The sequence below is a fragment of the Canis lupus genome, chromosome 2, assembly GCF_048164855.1.
Source record: "Canis lupus baileyi chromosome 2, mCanLup2.hap1, whole genome shotgun sequence".
Classification (NCBI taxonomy): Eukaryota; Metazoa; Chordata; class Mammalia; order Carnivora; family Canidae; genus Canis; species Canis lupus.
In genome coordinates this window covers 16,692,596-16,714,497 of record NC_132839.1, presented here as the reverse complement: position 1 = coordinate 16,714,497, position 21,902 = coordinate 16,692,596, and the positions used below count along the sequence as shown (strand labels likewise).

At 37.0% G+C, this 21,902-nt stretch overlaps 1 protein-coding gene across 13 annotated transcripts in view; it reads right to left on the bottom strand.

Annotated features, from left to right (window-relative positions):
- The window catches only part of ARB2A (ARB2 cotranscriptional regulator A), a 413,754-nt gene that overhangs the window by 78,329 nt on the left and 313,523 nt on the right, over positions 1-21,902 (bottom strand). Inside the window, exon 11 of one of the 13 annotated variants that reach the window (XM_072791349.1) lies at positions 18,157-21,512. The exons of the other annotated variants lie outside the window; for them this stretch is intronic. Coding sequence (XP_072647450.1) covers positions 21,436-21,512 — 77 coding nt within the window. The 3' untranslated portion in view covers positions 18,157-21,435. Of the gene's footprint in view, positions 1-18,156; positions 21,513-21,902 lie in introns of those variants that run through there. 13 annotated transcript variants of the gene reach the window in all.

Sequence of the window (21,902 nt, the reverse complement as noted above, 5' to 3'; positions counted from 1 at the left end):
CATGAGAGACACATAGAGAGAGGCAGAGACACAGGCAGAGGGAGAAGCAGACTCCCTGCGGGAAGCCCAATGCAGGACTTGCTCCCAGGACCCCAAGATTGTGACCTGAGCTCAAAGATAGATGCTCAACCACGAGTCTTCCAGGTGCCCCATCATGAGAGAATCTTAACTCTGGGAAACAAAATGAGGGTTGCTGAAGGGGAGGTGGGTGGGAAGATGGGGTAACTGGGTGACGGGCATTAAGGAGGTTACGTGATGTGATGAGCACTGAGTGTTATATGCAACTGATAAATTACTGAAGACGAATCTGGAGCTAATGATGTACTATATGTACTACAAATAGAATTTAAATTAAAAAAAAAAGAAAAAAAGAACATAGTGGAAGTGATGCTGCCTGACTTCTGAGGCTAAGTCATAAGTTTTGCAGTGACCCTTTGGGATTCTTGAAGTACTTATATGTTCCTTGGATGCTCCCTCTTAGAACTCAGCACATGCTGGTTTAAGCCCGCCATATGGAGAGGCCATGTGTAGTCCTCAGTCCAAGCTGAATTTCCAGCCAATAGCTAACACTGACTGCCAGCCATGTGAATGAGTCAGTTGAGGTGTCCAGCTCACTAACCTTTCCCAGGAGTCCAGCTCCACTTGGAATCTGACTAACTATATGAGAGATCCCAGGCAACAACCTCCTGGCGAAGCTCAGCCAACCTATGGAACCACGAAAGATAATAAATCATTGTTTTTAGGCAACTAAGTTTTTGGATGGTTTCTTACCCAGAGAGATATCACCAGAACACTAAAACTGACAGAAACTCGAGCCTGTGCATAGTGTTGTGAAGACCTTTTGAGCATTACTTGGAAGTGGTTTGGGAGACTAAAGAACAATGCCCCTCACAAGCCAGTGTAACAGCCTGACTTTTTTCTTGATTTAGTGTTTTTCCTTTTTTTCTTAAGTTTCAAAATCATCATTAAAAAAAGTCAAATGCTTGAGGGACTTTTCAAAAGCCTATTCTTCCTTCAAATGCGCTTACTCCCTGGGTGGAAGAAGACACAAAACTACCATGTAAACAACAAATAGACTAAGCAGTTTAATTTCCTAAGAAGGGATCCTTCTAAGAAAGGATACTTGGAAGGGAACATGGAGTCAAAAAGTAAGTGCAAACATCTCAGAATGATTATTGTGTAGTAATACATAGATTGCAATTGGCAGCACTTATTCCTAAATGGACATAGCTGGAATGTTATCACTGTGGTGTCCAATCAAAAGAAATTGTCAAGACTTAGATTTACTTCTACTCCACACGTTCCTCACCAAAATTAGATTATTCCCATGTTAACCATCTCTCAATCTATGTTACCTCCTTTGACTTGCAAAACCAATTGTTTGCTTCTAGAAGGAAGTATCCTAAAGGTTTAGTAATCTTAGAAGAGGGCAAGATCACCTGAATCGTGAAAGAACTTAAAAATTTGTAAATTTTGGATTCAAGTAGTTTAATTTCCGTTCATCCTTTATCAACCTTTCCAATGCCCAGTGTCTTCAAGCTGCTCTTGGTTTAGCACTGCAATATCTCGACTTGCAAGCATCTCCCATACACAAAGTCTTTCCTGAACCTCCATTGAAACCTCCCTGTCCTGAGTTCCATTCTTTCCATGAGTCCACTACATAACTAATTGATGTGTTTGAAGAAAAACCTGAAGATGACTCACGGCCAAGTCCCGTAGATTCTATGCCGTAAGCCTTTGGATTCTATCCTTTCTTCTCTTTCACTCTTGACACTGGCAGTTAGGCCTAATTACCTTTTGCAGGGACTATAATGATCTTTGAACTGCATGTTCCCTATCTTCAGCCTTTCCTTAATATGTTTTCCTCAGTTGTTGGATCAATCTTTCTGAAGTATTAGTGCTGATAGTTTATTTCCTCCCTTAGAAACCTCTGATCCCGAGGGCTTAAAGAAGCTCTCACATACACTCACATTCACAAAACTCCTTAGTCCCTGATTTAATGTTCTCTGTCATCTCATTACTACTTATACCTTTTTTTCTTTTTCTCCATTCACACCCATCATGTGCCTATGAAACTCCCTTCTTGTTACTGTTAATGTTTATGTAACATATTCTATACTACTACTCTCTTATTCATGTTGACAATCCTAGTTGAAATATTATTCTTCCTTCTAGAACTCTTTAAATCCTACCCATCTCTCAAGGATCAGTTTAATGGATTTCCTGTCCTCAATCCCTGAATGTTCTGTTGGATCTTGTAATTATATAGAATCACACTCTCTTCCAAATTTCTCTATTACTTTTTACCAATATTTCCCTTGTGAACCTTATTTCTTTCTCCTTTAGTTATCAAATTTGCAAATTTTTATCTCCTTTCTACTGGCCTTTATTCTTCTACTAACAGCAGAATATGTTATATATGCAGTAAATGCTCAGTAAATACTGTTGCATGGATGGGGGTGTCATTATTTCAATACGCTACTCATTCTAGGTAATATTTACATTTTACTGCTGGCAGAGAGACTAATAATATGGGGAATGCAGTGGTGAGACAACGGAGAGGTGTTTTTGTTTTTGATGGGGAAATCTGAATTAAAAAAAAATAGTATAATGCCTGACATGCCCATGGCTCTCTTCTCTTCAAATTATTCTCATTTAAAAATACCAGTTTGGGGCATCTGGATGGCTCAGTCGGTTAAGCACCTGACTCTTAATCTCAGCTCAGGTCTTGCAGGGTTGTGAGTTTAAGCACCATGTTGGAGCCTACTTAAAAAAATAAAATAAGTTTGGTTAGATGTTCCTATCTTATTGAGAAAAAGGATCATCCATCTTTCTATTTTCATATTTATTTAGCTCTTATTCATTTATATGCATTCTTTTTCAAATTTTATACTATGAGATAGTTTCTCCTCATTTATCCTAATAACTACTGGTTCTCTCATTTGTTTGATCTTCCTTTGGGTTATGGTATTTTCTGTATATCTCTTCTCTATACAAACACTTCGGAATTACCTTGTTTTGGTATACAGTACCTGGCTGTCTTGCCCATCTAAGTAACCAATCATTTGCCTTCTTAAAATCTTTTAAAACTTTACTTCTAATTTTTTAGAAAAATTATTTTAGAGAGAGAAAGAGAGCATGAGCAGGAGGGACAGAGGGAGGAGAGAGAATCTTATGCATACTCTGCACTGAGTGCAGATCCTGACTTAAGGCTCCATCCCATGATCCTGAGATCATGACCCTGAGATCATGACTTGAACCCAAACCAAGAGTTGGTTGCTCAAATGATTGCCTCACAAATTTCCTTCTTATTAATGTAAGCTTACTTAAATCATTTTATAACACCAGCATTTAAGTAGGTAAATAATCCTATAAATAGCAAGCCGAGTGAAAATCTCACCTCATGCATGTTAGATAGAGTCTGTATTTTTTAATATGTGCCTCACAAACAACTCTTTTCTACTTCCTATATAATTTTCTTGTTCAATTCTTTTGCTCTTATGATGCCTAGATAATGAATTCAATTAAACATCCCAGTGAAAGTTTAATCCTAATGAAAAAAATGTTTAACAAAAATAATGCAGGCAATTAATTTATAAATCACATTGTTTCCTATTACTTCAGCATGCCACATTTTCCCTGCTGACACTGGTGCAATGTAGCATTTTATGCTGTAGCATGTAAAAAATAAACTTTTTTATTAAAATAAAACCCCTACTAAGCTGGTAGAATAAAAGATATTTTAATATAGATATTTTAATTACACTTAATTAAAACCTTGCAGAGATTCCCATTCACTTTCTATGGAAAGTTCATATTCACATACTTAAAGAAGCAGTTTGCTTTAGGGCTTAATCATTTAAAACAATGCCTCCAACACTAGAATCCCCTATTTATTTATTTATTTATTTATTTATTTATTTATTTATTTATTTATTTATTTTTAGAATCCCCTATTTAAAGACATAATCTCAGATGTGTATTATTTTATGAAATAACTTGCAATACATTCCTCAGGGTGGCCCTTGGGGGAATATTTTGGTAAGGATGAATTTTAGAATTTGGAGAATGGGTTAAAGGGCTCAGGGAGGTGAAGTATGTATATTTGGCACAGTCAAAAGCACATAGCAGACATTTATTGTTTCTAATTCTTTTTGATTTTCCTTGAACAGTAATTTTGCTTTCACTTATTTCTAAATTGGTAGCACCAATGCACTGAAGTTGTTAATGAATTGAACAGGTATTTAAAAAATGCCTGCCTACTTTGTGCTAGGCACCACTCCAGATGCTTGGAGATATATCTGAACAAAACCAACAAAGCTTACATTCCAGTGGGAGGCAGAGGAGGCCAGTAACAAATCATAAACATAACAAATCACTCAAAATCTAGAGGGTTGGACTATCACAAATGTGACTGAAAGACAGAACAGAGAAGGGACAAAGATGCAATTTTAGATGATGTAGTCAGGACAGGAATTGAAGTGACATCTAAATAAAGACCTAAAGGAGACAACGGGGTGAGCTCTGTGGATCTCTAAGAGTAGAATATTCTAGGTAGAGTCCAGTGCAAAGAAGTTGAAATCAATCATTCATTGCCGGTCAGTCTCTATGAAACCAAGATGGTAACCTGGTTAAAGCAAAACTCTATGAAGGAATACTCTAACATTTTTGATACTTCTTATATTATTTCATTTAACAGTGACCTAATAATTATTTATACAGTATAAACTATATGCTAGGCATTGAAACAATAATAATGAAAAGACAGTTTTTGTCCTCATGAAGCTTACACTTTATTTATTTTAAAAAAGATTTTATTTATTTATTCATGAGAGACAGAGAGAGAGAGAAAGAGAGGCAGAGACACAAGCAGAGGGAGAAGCAGGCTCCATCCAAGGAGCCCGACGTGGGACCCAATTCCGGGACCCCAGGATTACGCCCTGGGCCGAAGGCAGGCACTAAACCGCTGAGCCACCCAGGGGTCCCCTGAAGCTTACACTTTAATGGAGATAGGAGAGATAAGTAAATAGATACTACACGAGTAATATATACTATGCTTAAGGGTAACGGGAGCCATGGGGGCAGATGATAGAAGCACCTCTCCCAGACCAAAGGAATGGGATTTTAGAGAGAAAGCTATTGGAGACTGAAAGTCTTTCATTTCTGCTCCCAATAGCATAGACATAAAGCCAGTTAATACATAGAATCAAGTAATAAATGCTTCACATAAATTTAATCCTCACAAAACCCTATGAGGATGCCCTATTATTATCATCATTTTATAAGTGAAGGAATGAAAATCCAGAGCAGTTAGGCAACTTGTCCAAATTCACAGAGACAGAAACTAGCAAGAGAAAGGACATGAACCCAGGCAGTATGGGTCCAGAGTCTGTGCTCTTAACCACTATTTTGCATACTCTCTGAGCAGCATGCCTATAAAATAATTTGTTAATGAATAGCGACCTCTGGGTATTTTCCAGCTGCTTATAAGTAAGGCTTGGTATGGACTATCTAAATAGTTTGATTGTAGAATAAGTTTTTATCAGCATGATCTAGAATGAACAAAGTCTGTTTCGTCTAAAAATTAAAATCAAACCATCTTGTTCATACTGTGGTATGAACTTCTGACATTGGGATTCACCAGCCCATTCATATAAAAAGTTTGCACTAGGGGCAGCTCTTTGGAATCCTTTCTTCCTTCTGTCTTCTGACATTCTCAATAACTGGAGAATAACCTCTTCTTTTTTTTTTTTTTTTTTTTTGAATAACCTCTTCTAATTTGAGTGCTATCTATTGGGTGCAACAGATTTTGCCAAATGATGAGGGTCCATACATAAATCTTAAATATTTGTCCTTCTACTACCTTCACAGTGAGGAGTCAGATGTTCTGGACCAAATCCAAATTACATGATTTCTTTCAGAGAGTTGTCAGATGGTAACCATTCTGAGTAGAAGTTGCACTAGTGACTGGAAGAAAAATCTGAAAGAGGGATCCCTGGGTGACTCAGTGGTTAAGCATCTGCCTTTGGCTCAGGGCGTGATCCTGGAGTCCTGGGATCTAGTCCCACATCAGGTTCCCTGCATGGAGACTGCTTCTCCCTCTGCCTATATCTCTGCCTCTCTTTCTCTGTGTCTCGCATTAATAAATAAAATCTTAAAAAAAAAAAAAAACTCCAGAAGGACTCTGAGCAGACATACATGTGAATATGAGAGTGGACTGTGGAACCTTGCAGAACTCTGTATTTGCTCTGCTTGATTTCTAAGACCTGATGATTTCCCATTTTTATCATGCACAGATTCCAGATTAGTTAGATAACTGGAAAGTCTAAATGGGGACTGCACAAATTCTATCTGTTGAAGAAATAACATTCTCTGACAATGATAAGTGATACAAATTCCACTGGAATTCTCAGAAAGGCATAAACAATAGAAAGAGCAATGGTATATGAAAATATGGGAATGGCAGGCCAGGGAATTAGAATCCTATCATTTTAAAGACCACCGAAAGGATAATTTTCTAATATCCATAGCAGAAAGTCATTCATTGATGTAGCAAAAACTGCATGAATATTTATACAGCTTACATGTAAATATCTTTACTGTATAACCTGATTATTTTCAGGTATGATGTACATAACATTAGATAACTTTGAAACTTCATGTCTCATAAATCATTTTGAAGGCTGGATCCATCAAAACACAATGTCCTAATAGTCAACTGATGGGGGAGACACAGAATGTTTGAAAAAAGTCACACTCGGGTATAAATTTAAAACTGAATAAGAAGAAAAAAGATTCTATCAACAGAATTTGGGGGTAATGTTAGTTACAATGATAAAAGATAAATAGAAGTCAGAACAGAGTGAAAGAAATTTGGCAAAAATAGTGAGCAAAGATTAACATCAAAGTGAAAAGGACTGACCATGGTATGATATAACTTTACTATCTCATGCAGTGAAAGGAATCTTGATCAATCCTCTACTTATAAAGAGAGCTCAACTTATTATCAAAGAAAAATATTGACTAGGCTCACAGAGATGGCAATAGAAATTAACAGTTGTGATAACTAATTTACTGTTTTATCTTTTAATCCTATATTCCTCTCAGAGCACATAAATGTTTCCATAACATAGAAATGACACAATTTTAAAAATCAAGTAAATAAAAATATGCAACAAAATAGGTAAATGCTATTTCTAAGTATTATTATAGCAGTTTGAACCTATATTGAAACATTAAAAAATGTGCTCTTTAAAACAGAGATTGCCTCTGAGAGATAAAGAATTCATAAATTTATAATGATAACCAAATGAAAACACAGAGTAAACTTTCTTAGATGAAAATATGACTTTCCTAACTAAAGGCTAAAAAAGAAGAGAAATGTAATATGCATTAGATTCATATTGCTGGGAATGAGTTTTTATCTAATGTTTGCATACCTCATTCCAATGCTTTGAGAACAGAGTAACAATTGTAATTTTGCTCCAAATCAAAGTAACAGAATCTGTCAGTTGACGTGTAGTGTTTGCACTTTCATTATTATTCACAGAATGATTGTATGCTTCTTTTTAAATGTTATTTTGTAGCAGTTGATCTCTTTAAAAATGCTATTCAAACTATCTTCAGCAGAAATTTCAGTCATAATTGGTCACTAAGTTTTAGTAGACGTTTTCAATACGCCCATACGCTTATGCGTATCTGTTTTGATAAAATGTGATTCTTATAGGCCTAGTCTGTTATTTCACCACAATTTGCATTGTTATAATAAGTTATTGATTGATTTTCAGTTTAAGGGACTAAGGTAGTATTCAGTAATGACTAAGTGCTACAAGTTTATTGCAAGTGCCCAAGGTTCACTCACCCCAAGCAATTTAGTCAATAACCAATTTTTATACTTCTATCTCCTTCAAAATTCCAAACCAATAATCCCTGTGTGTGTTTTTTTTTTAATTATTTCAGTATCAGACTAACATTTCCCATGGAAATCAATATGGGTGCGATCCATTAGCCAAAAATCTGCAGTACTGCAATGCAAACATATTAAAAATATTGATTTTGCAAAGCTACTGATGTTTTGATTGACTTTACTGTTTGTAAGCAGCAATAACAGAATTTCAATGACTGAAACAAACTTTTGATTAAAATTATAGATTTTCTTGGGGGGGATTTGCTATTTTACTGGTTCAAAGCATATCACATGGTTTACTTGCCTGCTATAAATGAGTACGGTGGGATATACTTATCCAATTCCTTATTTGTAAAATATTTTAGTCTATCATAGCTTACACATCTTTAATGTAATTTGAATTGCCCTGACATTTCAATTCCACTTCTTATTATATCATACAGTGAGGAGGAATTTCAGACTGAGAATGGCAGGAATTGAGAGCCCTAATCCTTCTTTTAGTATTATGCAACCTTTGGGAAGGCATTTAACAGTTTAAATTCCTCAAATGTAACATGGAATTAACCTTGGAAATCAATGAACATTCTTATTATATTTTGAGATCAATGAACAACAAAGACCATAATTTGTACATACAAAAGATTATTTGACCCAAAGATGTGTCTTACAGAAAGCAGAGATTTTTGCAGACATTTAGTGATAACCTAGCAATGGTCTCATTTTATGTGTAAAGAGACTGAGTCCCCAAAAGGTTCAGTGACAAGGAGCTTCTTAGAGGTCTTTCCTGAACATCCCATCAAAAGTACACCTGGGGCACTTGGGTAGTGCAGTCGGTTAAGCCACAGACTGGGGTTCAGCTTAGGTCAGGATCTCAGGGTGGTGAGACTGAGTCCCGTGTGGAGCCCCCTCTAGAGTCTCCAGTGGGGCTTAGCACTCAGTGTGGAGTCTGCTTATCCCTCCTTCCCCCTCACTATCATCCCCTACTTGTGCACATGCTCTCTCTCTAATAAACAAATAAATAAAATAATTAAAAAGTACACCTCTGAACCCTCATCTGCACTCTCTCACCCTTCAATCTACTTAATTTTTATCTTAACACCATCTAAAACATGTTATATGTATTATAACACTTTATTTATTTATTTTAAATATTTTATTTATTCATGAGAGACACACACACACACACACACACACACACAGGCAGAGACACAGGCAGAGGGAGAAGCAGGCTCCATGCAGGGAGCCCGACCCGGGACTTGATCCTGGGTCTCCAGGATCACCCCCTGGACTGAGCCACCCGGGCTGCCCTATTGTAACACTTAAAAAAATATATATTTTATTTATTTGTTTGAGAGAGAGAGAGCAAGAGAGTAAGCCCGTGTATAGGAGGGAGGGGCAGAAGGAGAGGGAAAGTCTCAAGCAGACTCCCGGCTAAGTAGAGAACCAAGGCAGGCTCGATATCATGACTCCAAGACCATCACCTGAGCCAAAACCAAGAATCCAAAGCTTAATCAACTGCACCACCCAGGCGTTCCTCTATTATAACACTTTTATATATATATAAGAGGTAGACACTTATATCTGTATGTAACATATATATAATTTGCCTATACCTCTTATCTATTTTCACTTCTAAAATTTAAGCTTGATGCAACAGGAATATTGTTTATCCTTATCACTGCCAAATCTCTAGCATCTAGAGTAGTGTCTGACATATAGGAGGACTCGGTAAATATTTTTTAAATGAGGGAAGGAACGAGCCAGAACTGCTAGTGGAATGGGGTAGGTTTGGGCTGGGTAGGGGTGGAGTGGGAGAAAGACTTGATTCTACTTTTTTTTTTTTTTTTAAGATTTTATTTATTTATTCATGAGAGACACAGAGAGAGAGAGGCAGAGACACAGGCAGAGGGAGAAGCAGGCTCCATGCAGGGAGCCCGATGTGGGACTCGATCCCTGATCCTGGAATCATACCCTGAGCTGAAGGTCGATGCTCAACTGCTGAGCCACCCAGGCATCCCGATTCTATTAACTTTCAATCCACTGTTGCTCTAAGGTTTCCTTCTTAACATGCTCCTTTTATTTCCTGGGATTCCCAGATGGAAGTATCAAAGGGGATTTGGACTTCTATCTGTAGTATATGTTTTTGTCTAAGTTCAAGGACATTTTCAAGTTTATTTTAACCTTTTCATTATTTAAATATTAATCCTTAGATTTTTTTCACCATTTGTTTGCTCTACATTCCACCATGTTAAAATTGTAATAAATTCTCTGCATTTTTATTTGTGACATTTCACTGCAATAAAGAAAAACATCAATAATTTAAGCAAAACCCAAAAACTGGAAATTAAAATTGACCCATTTATTAGCTGCCTATTTCATTTCCATTCTACTCAGTCCCATATAGTCCTTCAGGGGAAGCACCAAGGACAAGCTTGCACTTGTGCAGGGACTTTAGTGTCCTTATAAGTTAGATTAGCTTTTCCCTCAACTTAACCTACATGCATTAACAATATACATATAAGAGTTTATTTATTCTTTTGAGAGAGTGAGAGAGAACGTGGACATGCACCAGCAGGTGGGCACAGAGGGAAAAGCCGACTAGCTGCTGAGCAGGGAGCCTGAGGCGGGGCTCAATCACAGGACCCTGGGATTATGACCTGAGCTGAAGGCAGACGCTTAGCTGACTGAGCCACCCAGGTACCCATACAACATATTTGTAAGCAAACAATGCAGCTTGAGAACAAATCCCCTGGCCCTGTTCCACGAGGCTACTGCCACCACAAGCCTTCAGGAAACGCTGCTACTGCTGCTGGTCTCCGGTGGGTGTAGGGGAAGCAGGGTAGTTCAGAACTATCAGATCAGCGTTAGGATTCCAACTTTCTCACAAACTATGTGAACTTTGGTTTCTTCATCTGTACAAAATATCTAACACTCACTACAAAGGTGTATCATGAGGGGTAAATGAGATGATACACATAAAGTGAATGGCACATAGCAGGTGTGCAAACGAGGTTAGTTCTCTTCTTCCCTTGACATAATAGTAAAAAAAAATAGCTAACAATTCTTCCTGCTTCTCACTTTTTTTTTTCCCTTAAGACTGTCACTTCTGTAACTTGGCTTATAGAATTGGAACTTGTTTATGAGGACCACAGCGCAGAAACTAAAACTGAAAAATGTTTCAATATTTATTTGGGATGACAAGTGGCTTTTGGAAATCAGTAAGGGGGCAGATGGAAGTTAAAACTATTTCAAGGAACTGAACAATATGATCAAATAGTCAAAAGAAATAATTTGGTGGCTGGAGAAGGTACTCTATACAAGTACTAGAGGCCTCGGGGTAGAAGGGGCCGTCACAGTGTGAGCGGGGATAACAGCGTTACGCTCTTCCATTCGCCCTCACCTCTGGCGATTCCACCTCCGGAAGCAGTCAGGTGCCCTCAGTGCCCTAACATTCCCATCCACCTTGATCCATTCCTAGAAACCACCTTCAGCACCATAAGCATCTGCCCTTGATTCACCCTTGAAAACAGCTCCCTGTCAGCCGCTGCATCGGAGGTCTGTCCGCAGCTCTAAGGTTAGATGGCTGGTGGGCTTTGGATAGCATCTCCTAGGAAAATCCAAGGCCCAGAAGCAATGAACTAAGCTATTCCTCCACTCAGTACCATCTGATTGTAGTGATGTCCACAAAATAGCTTTAAGGAAGGTGCAGGACATCAGCTAAGGGACAAGCATATAGTTGAAGATTAACAAAATACTAAAGAGAACAATGAGCTTCCTTAAAGGTCTGTTTTCTTTCTAAAAATGACAAGTTCTGTAAATATGAGATGATGGGAAAAGCCAGTATGCAAAAGGGATTATTTCTGCCCAGGTAAACAGTGTGACTTTCGGTGTGACTTTACAAACCCAGCACCCATGGATTCTTTGCCAGTTAGCACTGCTATTTCTCTGACTTTGCAGTGGAGAGTGTGACTGAAAAATACTCATGACTTAAGCACACACCATCCATCCCTTTTGTTTTCAGGCATTGTTAGAACTACCGGATATTCACTTTTGGGGGATCATATACCAGTTTGAGAATATGATAAAAGCCATGATTCCCCTCTCCATTAACTCCTATTCAGCACAGAATTTCAAAGGGTTTATGGAATTTCCTGCAGCTCTTCCATGGATTTCTAGGCCAGAGGGTATTTAAGGGTAATCCTTCTGAGTTGGAAAATACCAAGATGCTCTCTCTCCTCATAGCATTGCAGGTACATGGTATGAAGACATCTGCTTATGGGTGAAGAGGGGAAGGAGAGGAGAGAGAGTCAAGTCTTAAATGGAAAGTGTTATTTTTCTTCAAGTTAGAAAATATTCAGATGAAGGAAAAAGACCATTCAAATGCCAGGACTTGGATGCATGCAACATAAGTTGAATGCATGCAAGTCAGAGATTGGGCCTAATTCCAAGTATAAAATATTTCAGCTCCATGGGGAAAGCTAACCATAGGCCAAAACCTCAAAGCATATATGTAAACCATTTAGTTTTCTAAAAGGTCCAATATTGTAGTTTCTCAAGAAATTCTCAAACTTCAGAGAAATTTTAGTAACACAAACATTTTAAATGTGGAGGGCTAGGAGTTGTTGAGAAATATTCTGGCATGGATTCTAGTGGAGATTTGTTGATTTTTTTTTTTCAGAGACACACCAGAAAATTTAAAACACTTAATGAGTACTAGGAAGATAGCACTCCAAATTTAAAACTATTTTAAAGTGTATTAGATGAGGGTGTGAAACTTTCAGATTACTATGCTTCTAAACTGAAAGGTAAAGCAATTGTCCTCTTTAACTGAAGACAAAAATTAGGGAAAAAATATTGCAAAAGCTCCTACTCTAGTTACACCCCCCTTCATCCACATATTCTTCAATTATGCAACTTGGGTCAGAGACCATAGAATAAAAGCCCTCCAGCAAAAACTCAATTCAGCTGGCAGAGGAACGCTTACCTCAAAAGAGAGACTCAAAAAAAAAAAAAAAAAAGACTCAACTCAGATTACTCTGTAATTGACATCAGTGCCAAATTGTGTGTGTGTGTGTGGGGGGGGGCGGTTGAAAGTTTTCACTTTCTAAATTTCTCTTCTCCACAAACTGGCCTCAAAAGCCTACAATAAAAATGTGGCCAGAAAGGGGCACCTGGCTGGCTCAGTGGCTGAGCATTTGCCTTTGGCTCAGGTTGTGATCCAGGGGTCCTAGGATGGTGTTCTGCATCTGGCTTGCCGCAGGGAGGCTGCTTCTCCCTCTGCTGGTATCTCTGCCTCTCTCTCTCTCTCTCTGTGTTTCTCATGAATTAATAAATAAAATCTTAAGAAAAAATGTGGCCAGAACAAGTTTAGTGATTCTTCAAAAAGTTAAACATAAAATTACTACATGACCCAGCAGTTCTCCTAGGTATCCAACCAAGAAAACGGAAAGCAGGTGTTTAAACAAAAACTTGTACATGAATATTCATACCAGCATTATTCATAACGGCTTAAAAAGTAGAAACCATTCAAATGTCCACTGATGGATGAATGGATAAACAAAATGTGGTATATTCATACAAGAGAATATTATCGGGCAATAAAAAGGAATGAAGAACTGATACACGCCACAGCATGGCTAAACCCTGAAAACATTATGCTACATGCAAGAAACTAGATGCAAGATGCTATATACTTTATGATTCTACTTATATGAAATGTCCAGAATAGGCAAATCTATAGAGACAAAAGCAGATTAGTGGTTGCCAGGGGCTGGGGGCGGGGAGGGAAGGTAAAATTGACAATAACTGCTTAGTGGGTATGGTGTTTCTTTTGGAGTGATGAAAATTTTCTGGAATTAGATAGTGGTGATGGTTGCATAAAATTGTGAATGTACTGTAGGTCACTAAATTGTAGACTATAAAATGGTTACCATGGCTAATTTTATGTTATATGAATTATACTTCAATTAAAAATGTGGTAGAATTCTTTTTCATTTTATTTATTACAATTCTGGTGAAGAAAGACATTAGTGAAACAAATTCCTACAGAAACAAAAAATTGGATATTGCCATAGGTGCTTTTTTTAAACTCATGAAATTTCTATGTCTGTTTGATTAGGCTGTGTCTCACTGAAGTGGGAAATTATTCAATCCTCTAGATAGTTAAGAATATTATTATAGGTACATGCTTATGATTCTGGCTAAACAAGACAAGGACAAATAGAATAAACTTACTTTGCTCAAAATTCAATAGAAGCTAAGCAACTCTGCTTTGTTTTAGATAAATGAACAAAATCTGACCAAAATGTAGAGATCTAAATGTCAAAAATCAAAGCATTTATTGCTTTTAATTTGTCCTTCTTTTTATTTATTTTAAAAAATATTTTATTTATTTATTCATGAGAGAGAGAGAGAGAGAGAGAGAGAGAGAGGCAGAGACACAGGCAGATGGAGAAGCAGGCTCCATGCAGGGAGTCTGACGTGGGACTCCATTCCGGGTCTCCAGGAGCATGCCCTGGGCTGAAGGCGGCGCTAAACTGCTAAGCCACCCAGGCTGCCCTTGTCCTTCTTTTTAAATAAAATTTTATTTATATAAGTAATCTCTATACCCAACAGAGGGCTCAAACTCATGACTCTAAGATCAAGACTCACATGCTCTTCTGATTGAGCCAGCCAGGCGCTCCTGTATTTACTTTAAAAAAAAAAAAAAAAAAAGATTTTATTTATTTATTCATGAGAGACAGAGAGAGAGAGAGAGAGAGGCAGAGAGACAGGCAGAGGGAGAAGCAGGCTCCATGCAAGGAACCCGACGTGGGACTCAATCCCGGGATCTCCAGGATCAGGTCCTGGACTGAAGGCAGCACTAAAACCGCTGAGCCACCCAGGCTGCCCCTGTATTCACCTTTTTTTAAAAAAAAAAAAAAAAAAAAAAAGATTTATTTATTTATTTATGATAGACAGAGAGAGAGAGAGGCAGAGACACAGGAGGAGGGAGAAGCAGGCTCCATGCCGGGAGCCTGACGTGGGACTCGATCCTGGGGCTCCAGGATCGCGCCCTGGGCCAAAAGCAAGCTCCAAACTGCTGAGCCACCCAGGGATCCCTGTATTTACCCTTCTTGATGTGCAAAGGCAGTAGGTTTTTCTCTGCCCACAGACACAATGCAAGATCTACTTGCTAAGATTTGAGAAACTTGAAGTTTACCAAATATACATAAAATGTCTAATTATATATCTATACTGTAATTGCTATATCAAATGACTTTTAATATATTTTATATTTAATTAAAAAATTCATTAATTTTTAGCATTTATTCTTCTTTAACATAAGCATTTAAAGGCATACACTTTTGTTTGGCAATCTAGCTATACCAAAAAGTTTCTGTATTTTCATTCAGGCTCAATTCTAAGTATTTGCTAGGTTTATTCTTTAATCTTTAAATTATTTGGAGACTTTTCTTTAATCTTTTCTCCATTCTTTTATTCCTTCCCCAACTTTTACTGTAAAAAGAAAATTAAACCTGGAAGAGTTGCAATAGTACGATTGTCCATATACTCTTCTATCAGATTCAATAATTGTTAACATTTTTGCTGCAGGAGATTCACTGCTTTTATGTACATTATTTTCCTGAACCACTTGAGAGTTAGCTGCAAACCAAAGAATTTAACAACTGCATCTCAAGTATTTGTGTTTTCTGTCAAAGTCACAAGAGCTGTATTGGGATACATCCTTCTTTATAATTATTAACCTTCCTAAAAGTTAGAAAAAGCATTATAATATGTGAAATTGGCTTTTACGTAGAATTTCTCACTATTCTATAAGCATTATAAGGGCAATGTGCCTTCCACTTTTTTGGTGTGTTAAGTTTCTAATTTTTGACTTTGAGATTTTTTTTTTCTTTGAGATATTTTTATCTCTTAAATGATCCTCTGTATCTTCCAATTCAAATCTTCCCCTTTTTTCAAGCCTCATCTTTCATAGACACATCAGATATATACATGCATTCTGCTAGCCTTGGGATACTTAGAGCCTTGCTGTGTATAACCTTCATCTGGGTACTTATTTTCTGCTCTAATTTAAATTTTAGTTGCATGACATACTTTCCTCAGTGAGATCCTGAGCTCCTTTAGAATAGTGTTCTGGTCTTTTAAATCCCAAGGTCATTGGATACTAAAATTCTTTCTCAACTTAACGGAAACCTTCATGGCATGCATGATACTTGTTGAAAGAATGTAAGTGAATTGAAGATTATATACCTTTACTTCTATTGTGTCATATGCCATAAACTCATAGAAATTAACATTAGAATTATGTAAATTAACATTATAGTCTACTTGGAGACAATTATTTTTATTTCACTGAAATAACCTCGTATTTTCCAAATGAAAGAATTTTCATGCTGAAAGAGTTCTTACAGATTGTCTAGTCCAGTTATATATCCCAAATCTTACAATATTTCAAGTAAAAAGATCTACAGAACTTAAATGATTGACCTAACATTATAAAACTTTAAAAAGGCAGATCCAAAATAGAATCAAATGAGTTACTATATCCAAAGGCCTTACACAGGAAGAGCTTAAAGAATATTATTAACCACAGAATCAAGGTTTTGGATGCCTAGGTCAGTGCATTTCCCATTTAAACACATTACCTCAGCATTCTACAGTGAAATAACGAAGCCAATCATTTGGGGAGCATGTTATATACATATATTCTTTTGTCAGCAAGAGATACATGATAGGAAATCAGGCAGAGGTCATCAGAACAGGCTCTGACTATTCTTCCTAAATGGAGGTCGCAAATTGGCTGCCTGTGGGCTTGACTTGGGTGGTAGTTATTTTATTCGACCTGTATAATAGTTTTAAAACCTAAGTTAGTTGCAATGCCTAAAACTAGAGAGATTTCAAATAAAGATACACATGTCTGACTTTTTTGAGAAAACTGGAAAATCTGACAATGCTGTGCTTGCATTCCTGCATGCCACCAATCAGTTGGGGTTTGAATTTGTAACTCTTGTCCTCAGCTAAGGCCTTAATTATGATTAATGCATAGAATGATAACTTTGAATCATGTAATAAGAAGTACATGAGTCAGGAAATACTAAGATATTCACTTGCTACATATAATTGCTAGCTATACCTAAGTCGCTATTTCCTCCAGCAGGAAAATGAATTGTTATATTATAAGGATAAAAACAAAGGTGATTGTTTTTAAGGGGTTAAATATAATTTAGCCAGAAAATTCATTTGAAGAGAAGAGCTCAGTCTTTGGACTTCAGTTACCTAAAATGCCACTGTATTTTTCTTTTATTGGAGATGCTGGTCCAATAACCTTGATTCATGTGTTAAATAAAAACAAATGACACAATTATATTTGGAACCTTTTTTTTCCTAATGTAAACATAGCCCTTAAGATCTGAAACTATTTTAGATAGCCTGCTTTTGACCGGAACTAATCAGCTATAAGAAAAAAATTAAAAATAAAAATAGGTTACAACACATTAAATATCCTCTCTCTGCCACCTTACACTTTTTGGTGCTAAAACATATGCTCTGCCACCTGCAGATAAAAGTCACACACTGAGAGTGTATATTCTGACAAGAATTACTAGTTTCAAGCATGCCTAGTGATTTTGGACAGTAGCACTTAAGAAACCTTCAATCTGGCAGTTTTATCACTGCACATTTTCTAAAGCATTCCTACAGTCTAAAGTTGTATAAGTGTTGGAATCTGACCTTTGGGCGAAAACAAAATAAAATGAAACAAAAAGGATCCCAGGGTAGCGTTTTGATCCAACTTGCTCTAATTTTTTTTGGTCTGATACATACTTACCTTTTTTTTTTTTTTCCCCATTTATTTTGTACCTCAGTGACAAGGGTGACTTGGATTTTTGTATTTTCTGACAGAGTAAAAGTCTATTGAAAGACCAAGACAACTTCCATCCCTGGGCATACTGGAAAAAATCTGTCACAGGAGTTAAAAATTATTATTGCTCCATAAGGAATTTATGTCTTATTTTTATATTTCCTTTATTCTTGCTTTAATTTTTCTATTTTACCTTATTCTGTATTTATATGTTGACTATTTCAGCTTGTTCCAAAAAGGGTTTGTGGTTTACACAAAAGAACCCAGGGTGGACTTCCAGTGACGGCAGGTAAAGAGGCTCGCAAATCTCAGATACAGCTATAAAAGTCAACAGAATTGTCAAGTACAACCATCCCAGCACTCCAGAAATCAACCAAAGGCAAACAACAAACTGAGAAGTGTTTATTTATGAAAAACTGCTGAACTACAGGTAAGAGCAGTGACAATCTGTGGCAGGCAGCTCAGAATGGAGAGTAGTGCTTCCAGGGTGGGACTGGCTGTAAAACCCCACAGCTTCACAGCTAGAAGGGCCTGACTTTGATTAAGAGTAGGATAAAAGCTCCTGTGCAATGGTATTGTCAGCAAATAAAACAAATTCGGTGGGAAATTAACCATAAAAGCCTATGGCCCTACCAAATTGAAATTGTGATCTCACTTGGGGTGAGCAACAGACCAGTGGACTAGCTAGAAATTTGATAGGGAGATCTTGGAAATGAAAGAGCCACTGAGAGACTAGATGAATCCCTGGCACATGCTTCTGTTCTGGAAGGCTAAGTGCTGGCACAGAAGTCCCAGGAAAGCCTAGTCAAAAATTAAAAGCTGGGGGAAGACATGAAAACTGCATGAATTTTGAATACACTGCAACTCACACACAGATCCATCCACAGAGCGTTACTGGCTTCAGACAATTGAGTAAAACCTCTGACCATTAAACTATGTAGCAAAGGGTTGATTTTCTAGGAAGCAAGTCTAATATAAAGCAAAAATAAGAATTAAAAAAAGAACAGATATCAGCGTGTATATACTGAAGGGGAGATAGATTCTGCAAACTAAGTTCAGACAAATATCTATTACAAACAAAATAAAATGAAACAAAACCAAATGAACAAACAAAAAATAGCAGCGACAACAATCTTTAAAAAAAAAATCTAGTTTTCCTTACCACTCCTATTAAACACAGTACAGGTGGTTATAGCCACTGTGGTAAAGCAAGAAAAGAAATGAATGGCATGAATATTGGAAAGAGAGATGTAAAGTATCTTTTTTTTTTCTATCTTCATTCATGGATGAAATCTCTTGTATTAGAAAATTGTAGGAGTGCCTGGGTGGCTCAGTTGGTTAAGCATCTAATTCTCGATCTCAGGGTCCTGAGTTCAAGCTCTGCACTGGGCTCCATGCTGGGCATGGAGGCTACTTGAAAAAAAGAGAGAAGAAAATTCTAAAGGTTTTACTCCCCCCCAAATTCTAGAAGTTTCATCTAGGTTGAAGAATACAAAATCAATATGCAAAAGTCAGTTTTCTGACAAAACTCAGTTATTCTTTATACCAGCAATAAATAATTTGAAAATTACATTAAGAATTCCATTCACAAAAAGAAATTCCATTCACAATATCATCGAAAAGAATAAAAAGTTAAGAATATATTTAACAAAGGAAGGGCAAGAAAACTAAAAAAAAAAAAATTGCTGAGAGAATTTACAGATGATCCAAATAAAGGACAATGTTGTAATTTTCAAATTTATGATAAGGATACAGTATTCAAAACAGCATGGTTCTAATGTAAAAAAAAACAGATATATGGATCAATGGAACAGAATATAAAGTCTATTAATAAATGCTTACTTTATGCTCAATTGATTTTTGAGAAAGGTCCAAGGCATTTCAAAGGGGGAAAGGACAGTGTTTTCAACAAGTGCTGCTGGGAAATTAGATATCCATATGCCGAAAAATGAACTTAGATCCTTACCACATACCATACACAAATATGAACTCAGAATGAATCATACCTAAATGTAGAGGTAAAATCATAAAACTTCCATAACAAAACACAGTAGATAATATTTATGATCTAGGTTTTGGTAAAGAGTTCTTAGATATGATACCAAAATATAACTCATAAAAAATAATAAATTAAACTTCCTCAGATTTTGAACTTATAAAAACTTCTGCTTTTCAAAAGATACTATAAGGGAAAAAAAACAAACAAGCCACAGGCCAGGAGAAAATATTCATAAATCATAGACCCGATAAGGGACTTGTATTTAGAATATATAAAGAACTCCTTCAACCCAATAATAAAGGATTTGAAAATAGGGAAAACAAATATAGAAATTTCACCAAAGAAGATATACATATGGCTAATAAACACATGAGAATATACTTAATATCAAGTAGTCATTAGGGAAATACAAATTAAAACCAAAATGAGGTAACATCACACACCTACTAGGATGGCTATAATCTAAAAGCAACTGATATACCAAGTGTTGATGCGGATGTGGAAAAACTGGAACTCTTAATGCTTTGCTCGTGAATGTAAAATGCTGCTGGCACTTTGAAAGTGTTCTGTAGTTCCTTAAAAACCTGAACTTACCATATGACCTAATAGTTCTACTTACACACCTAAGATAAATGAAAACTAGTGTCTGGACTGATTCAAATGTGAATGTTCGTAGAGGCATTATACATAATAGCTCCAAATTGAAAATAATTCAAATATTCATCAACTGGTAAATGGGTGAACAAAATGTGGCATATCCACATAATAGAATACTATTCAACAGCAAAAAGGAATGAACTACTTATACATGCTATAATGTGTCTGAACCTCACAAATATTGTATGCAGAAGAAGCCAGACAGAAAAGACCGCATACTGTTTGATTCCATTTATATCATGTTTACAGAAAAGACAAATATATGGAGACAGTGGATCACTGGTTGTCCAGGGCTGTGGGTGGAAGCAGCAAATGGGCACGAATAAACTTTTGGGGGTCATGTAAATATCCTAAAATTGGATCGTGGTGATGGCTGCACAACCACAAATTAACAAAAAATGATTCAACTGTATACTTAAAATGAAATTATTTTATAGCATATAAATTGTACTTCACTAATGATATTACAAAAATAAACACAATATAAAATTATATGAGAGTATTTGAAGAAGTCAAGGCAAAAGCAAAAATGGATACAAAAATAATGAATGGATGTGATTAATCCTATTGAGTTGCAGGCAACGATGTGATGCATTCAGCTTAAGCTTCCAAATGTTGCAAATGAGGAGGGGAATAAATGGGTATGTCAGTGGTTCCCAAACTTGGGGAAGCACTGGGGATTACCTGGGGATCTTTCAAAAAGGCTGACGCCTGGCTCCCATCCTAGACATTGTGATTATACTGTAATAGGAAAGAGGCCTTGGTTGCTCAAGTAACGCTCTTGCGGAGCAAAGTTTGGGAACCCCTGGAATAACATACTATAAGATTTTCATTGACCATAAGATAAAAAGAAATAATTGGGGAAAAATGGGAGTTCTGGAAAGGATTTCTCCTTTAGGTCCTCCCAGAAGGGGACCTCATATTTAGTGAGTTAGTGCCTCTAAATCAGCCATCCTCCCCCAGTCCTTGGTGGGTCCTCAGTGGGTTCCAGGCTGCAGGGACAGTGATGCTTCAGTCCTCAGGGCAGCCAAGGGGACCAAGGGTAGCTGGAGCAGCTGGGCCTGAGCACTCCAGCCTCGAGCAGTTGCCTACATTCACACCAGAAAACTCAATGAGTATTGTATTTTTGTAGCATGTGCCAGAAAATAAAAAGCATGTCATCTGAAAGACACCTATAGCAGCAGTAAGGGGGACTTAAACATTATTTATTTATTTGAGAGAGAGCGAGAGTGAGAGCGAGAGCAAGAGAGAGCATGAACCAAGGGGCAGAGGGAGAGAGAGAAGCAGGCTCCCTGCTGAACAGGGAGCCCCACGTGGGGCTCCATCCCAGGACCCTGAGACGGTGACCTGAGCCAAGGTCAGACGCTTAACTGACTGAGATGCCCAGAGACCCTGGGGATTTTTATGTAAGAGTTTCTTTCAACAAGCTGATTACAAAACAGAGAAAACAGTTCAGTTAAAACATTTCTGCTACGGTC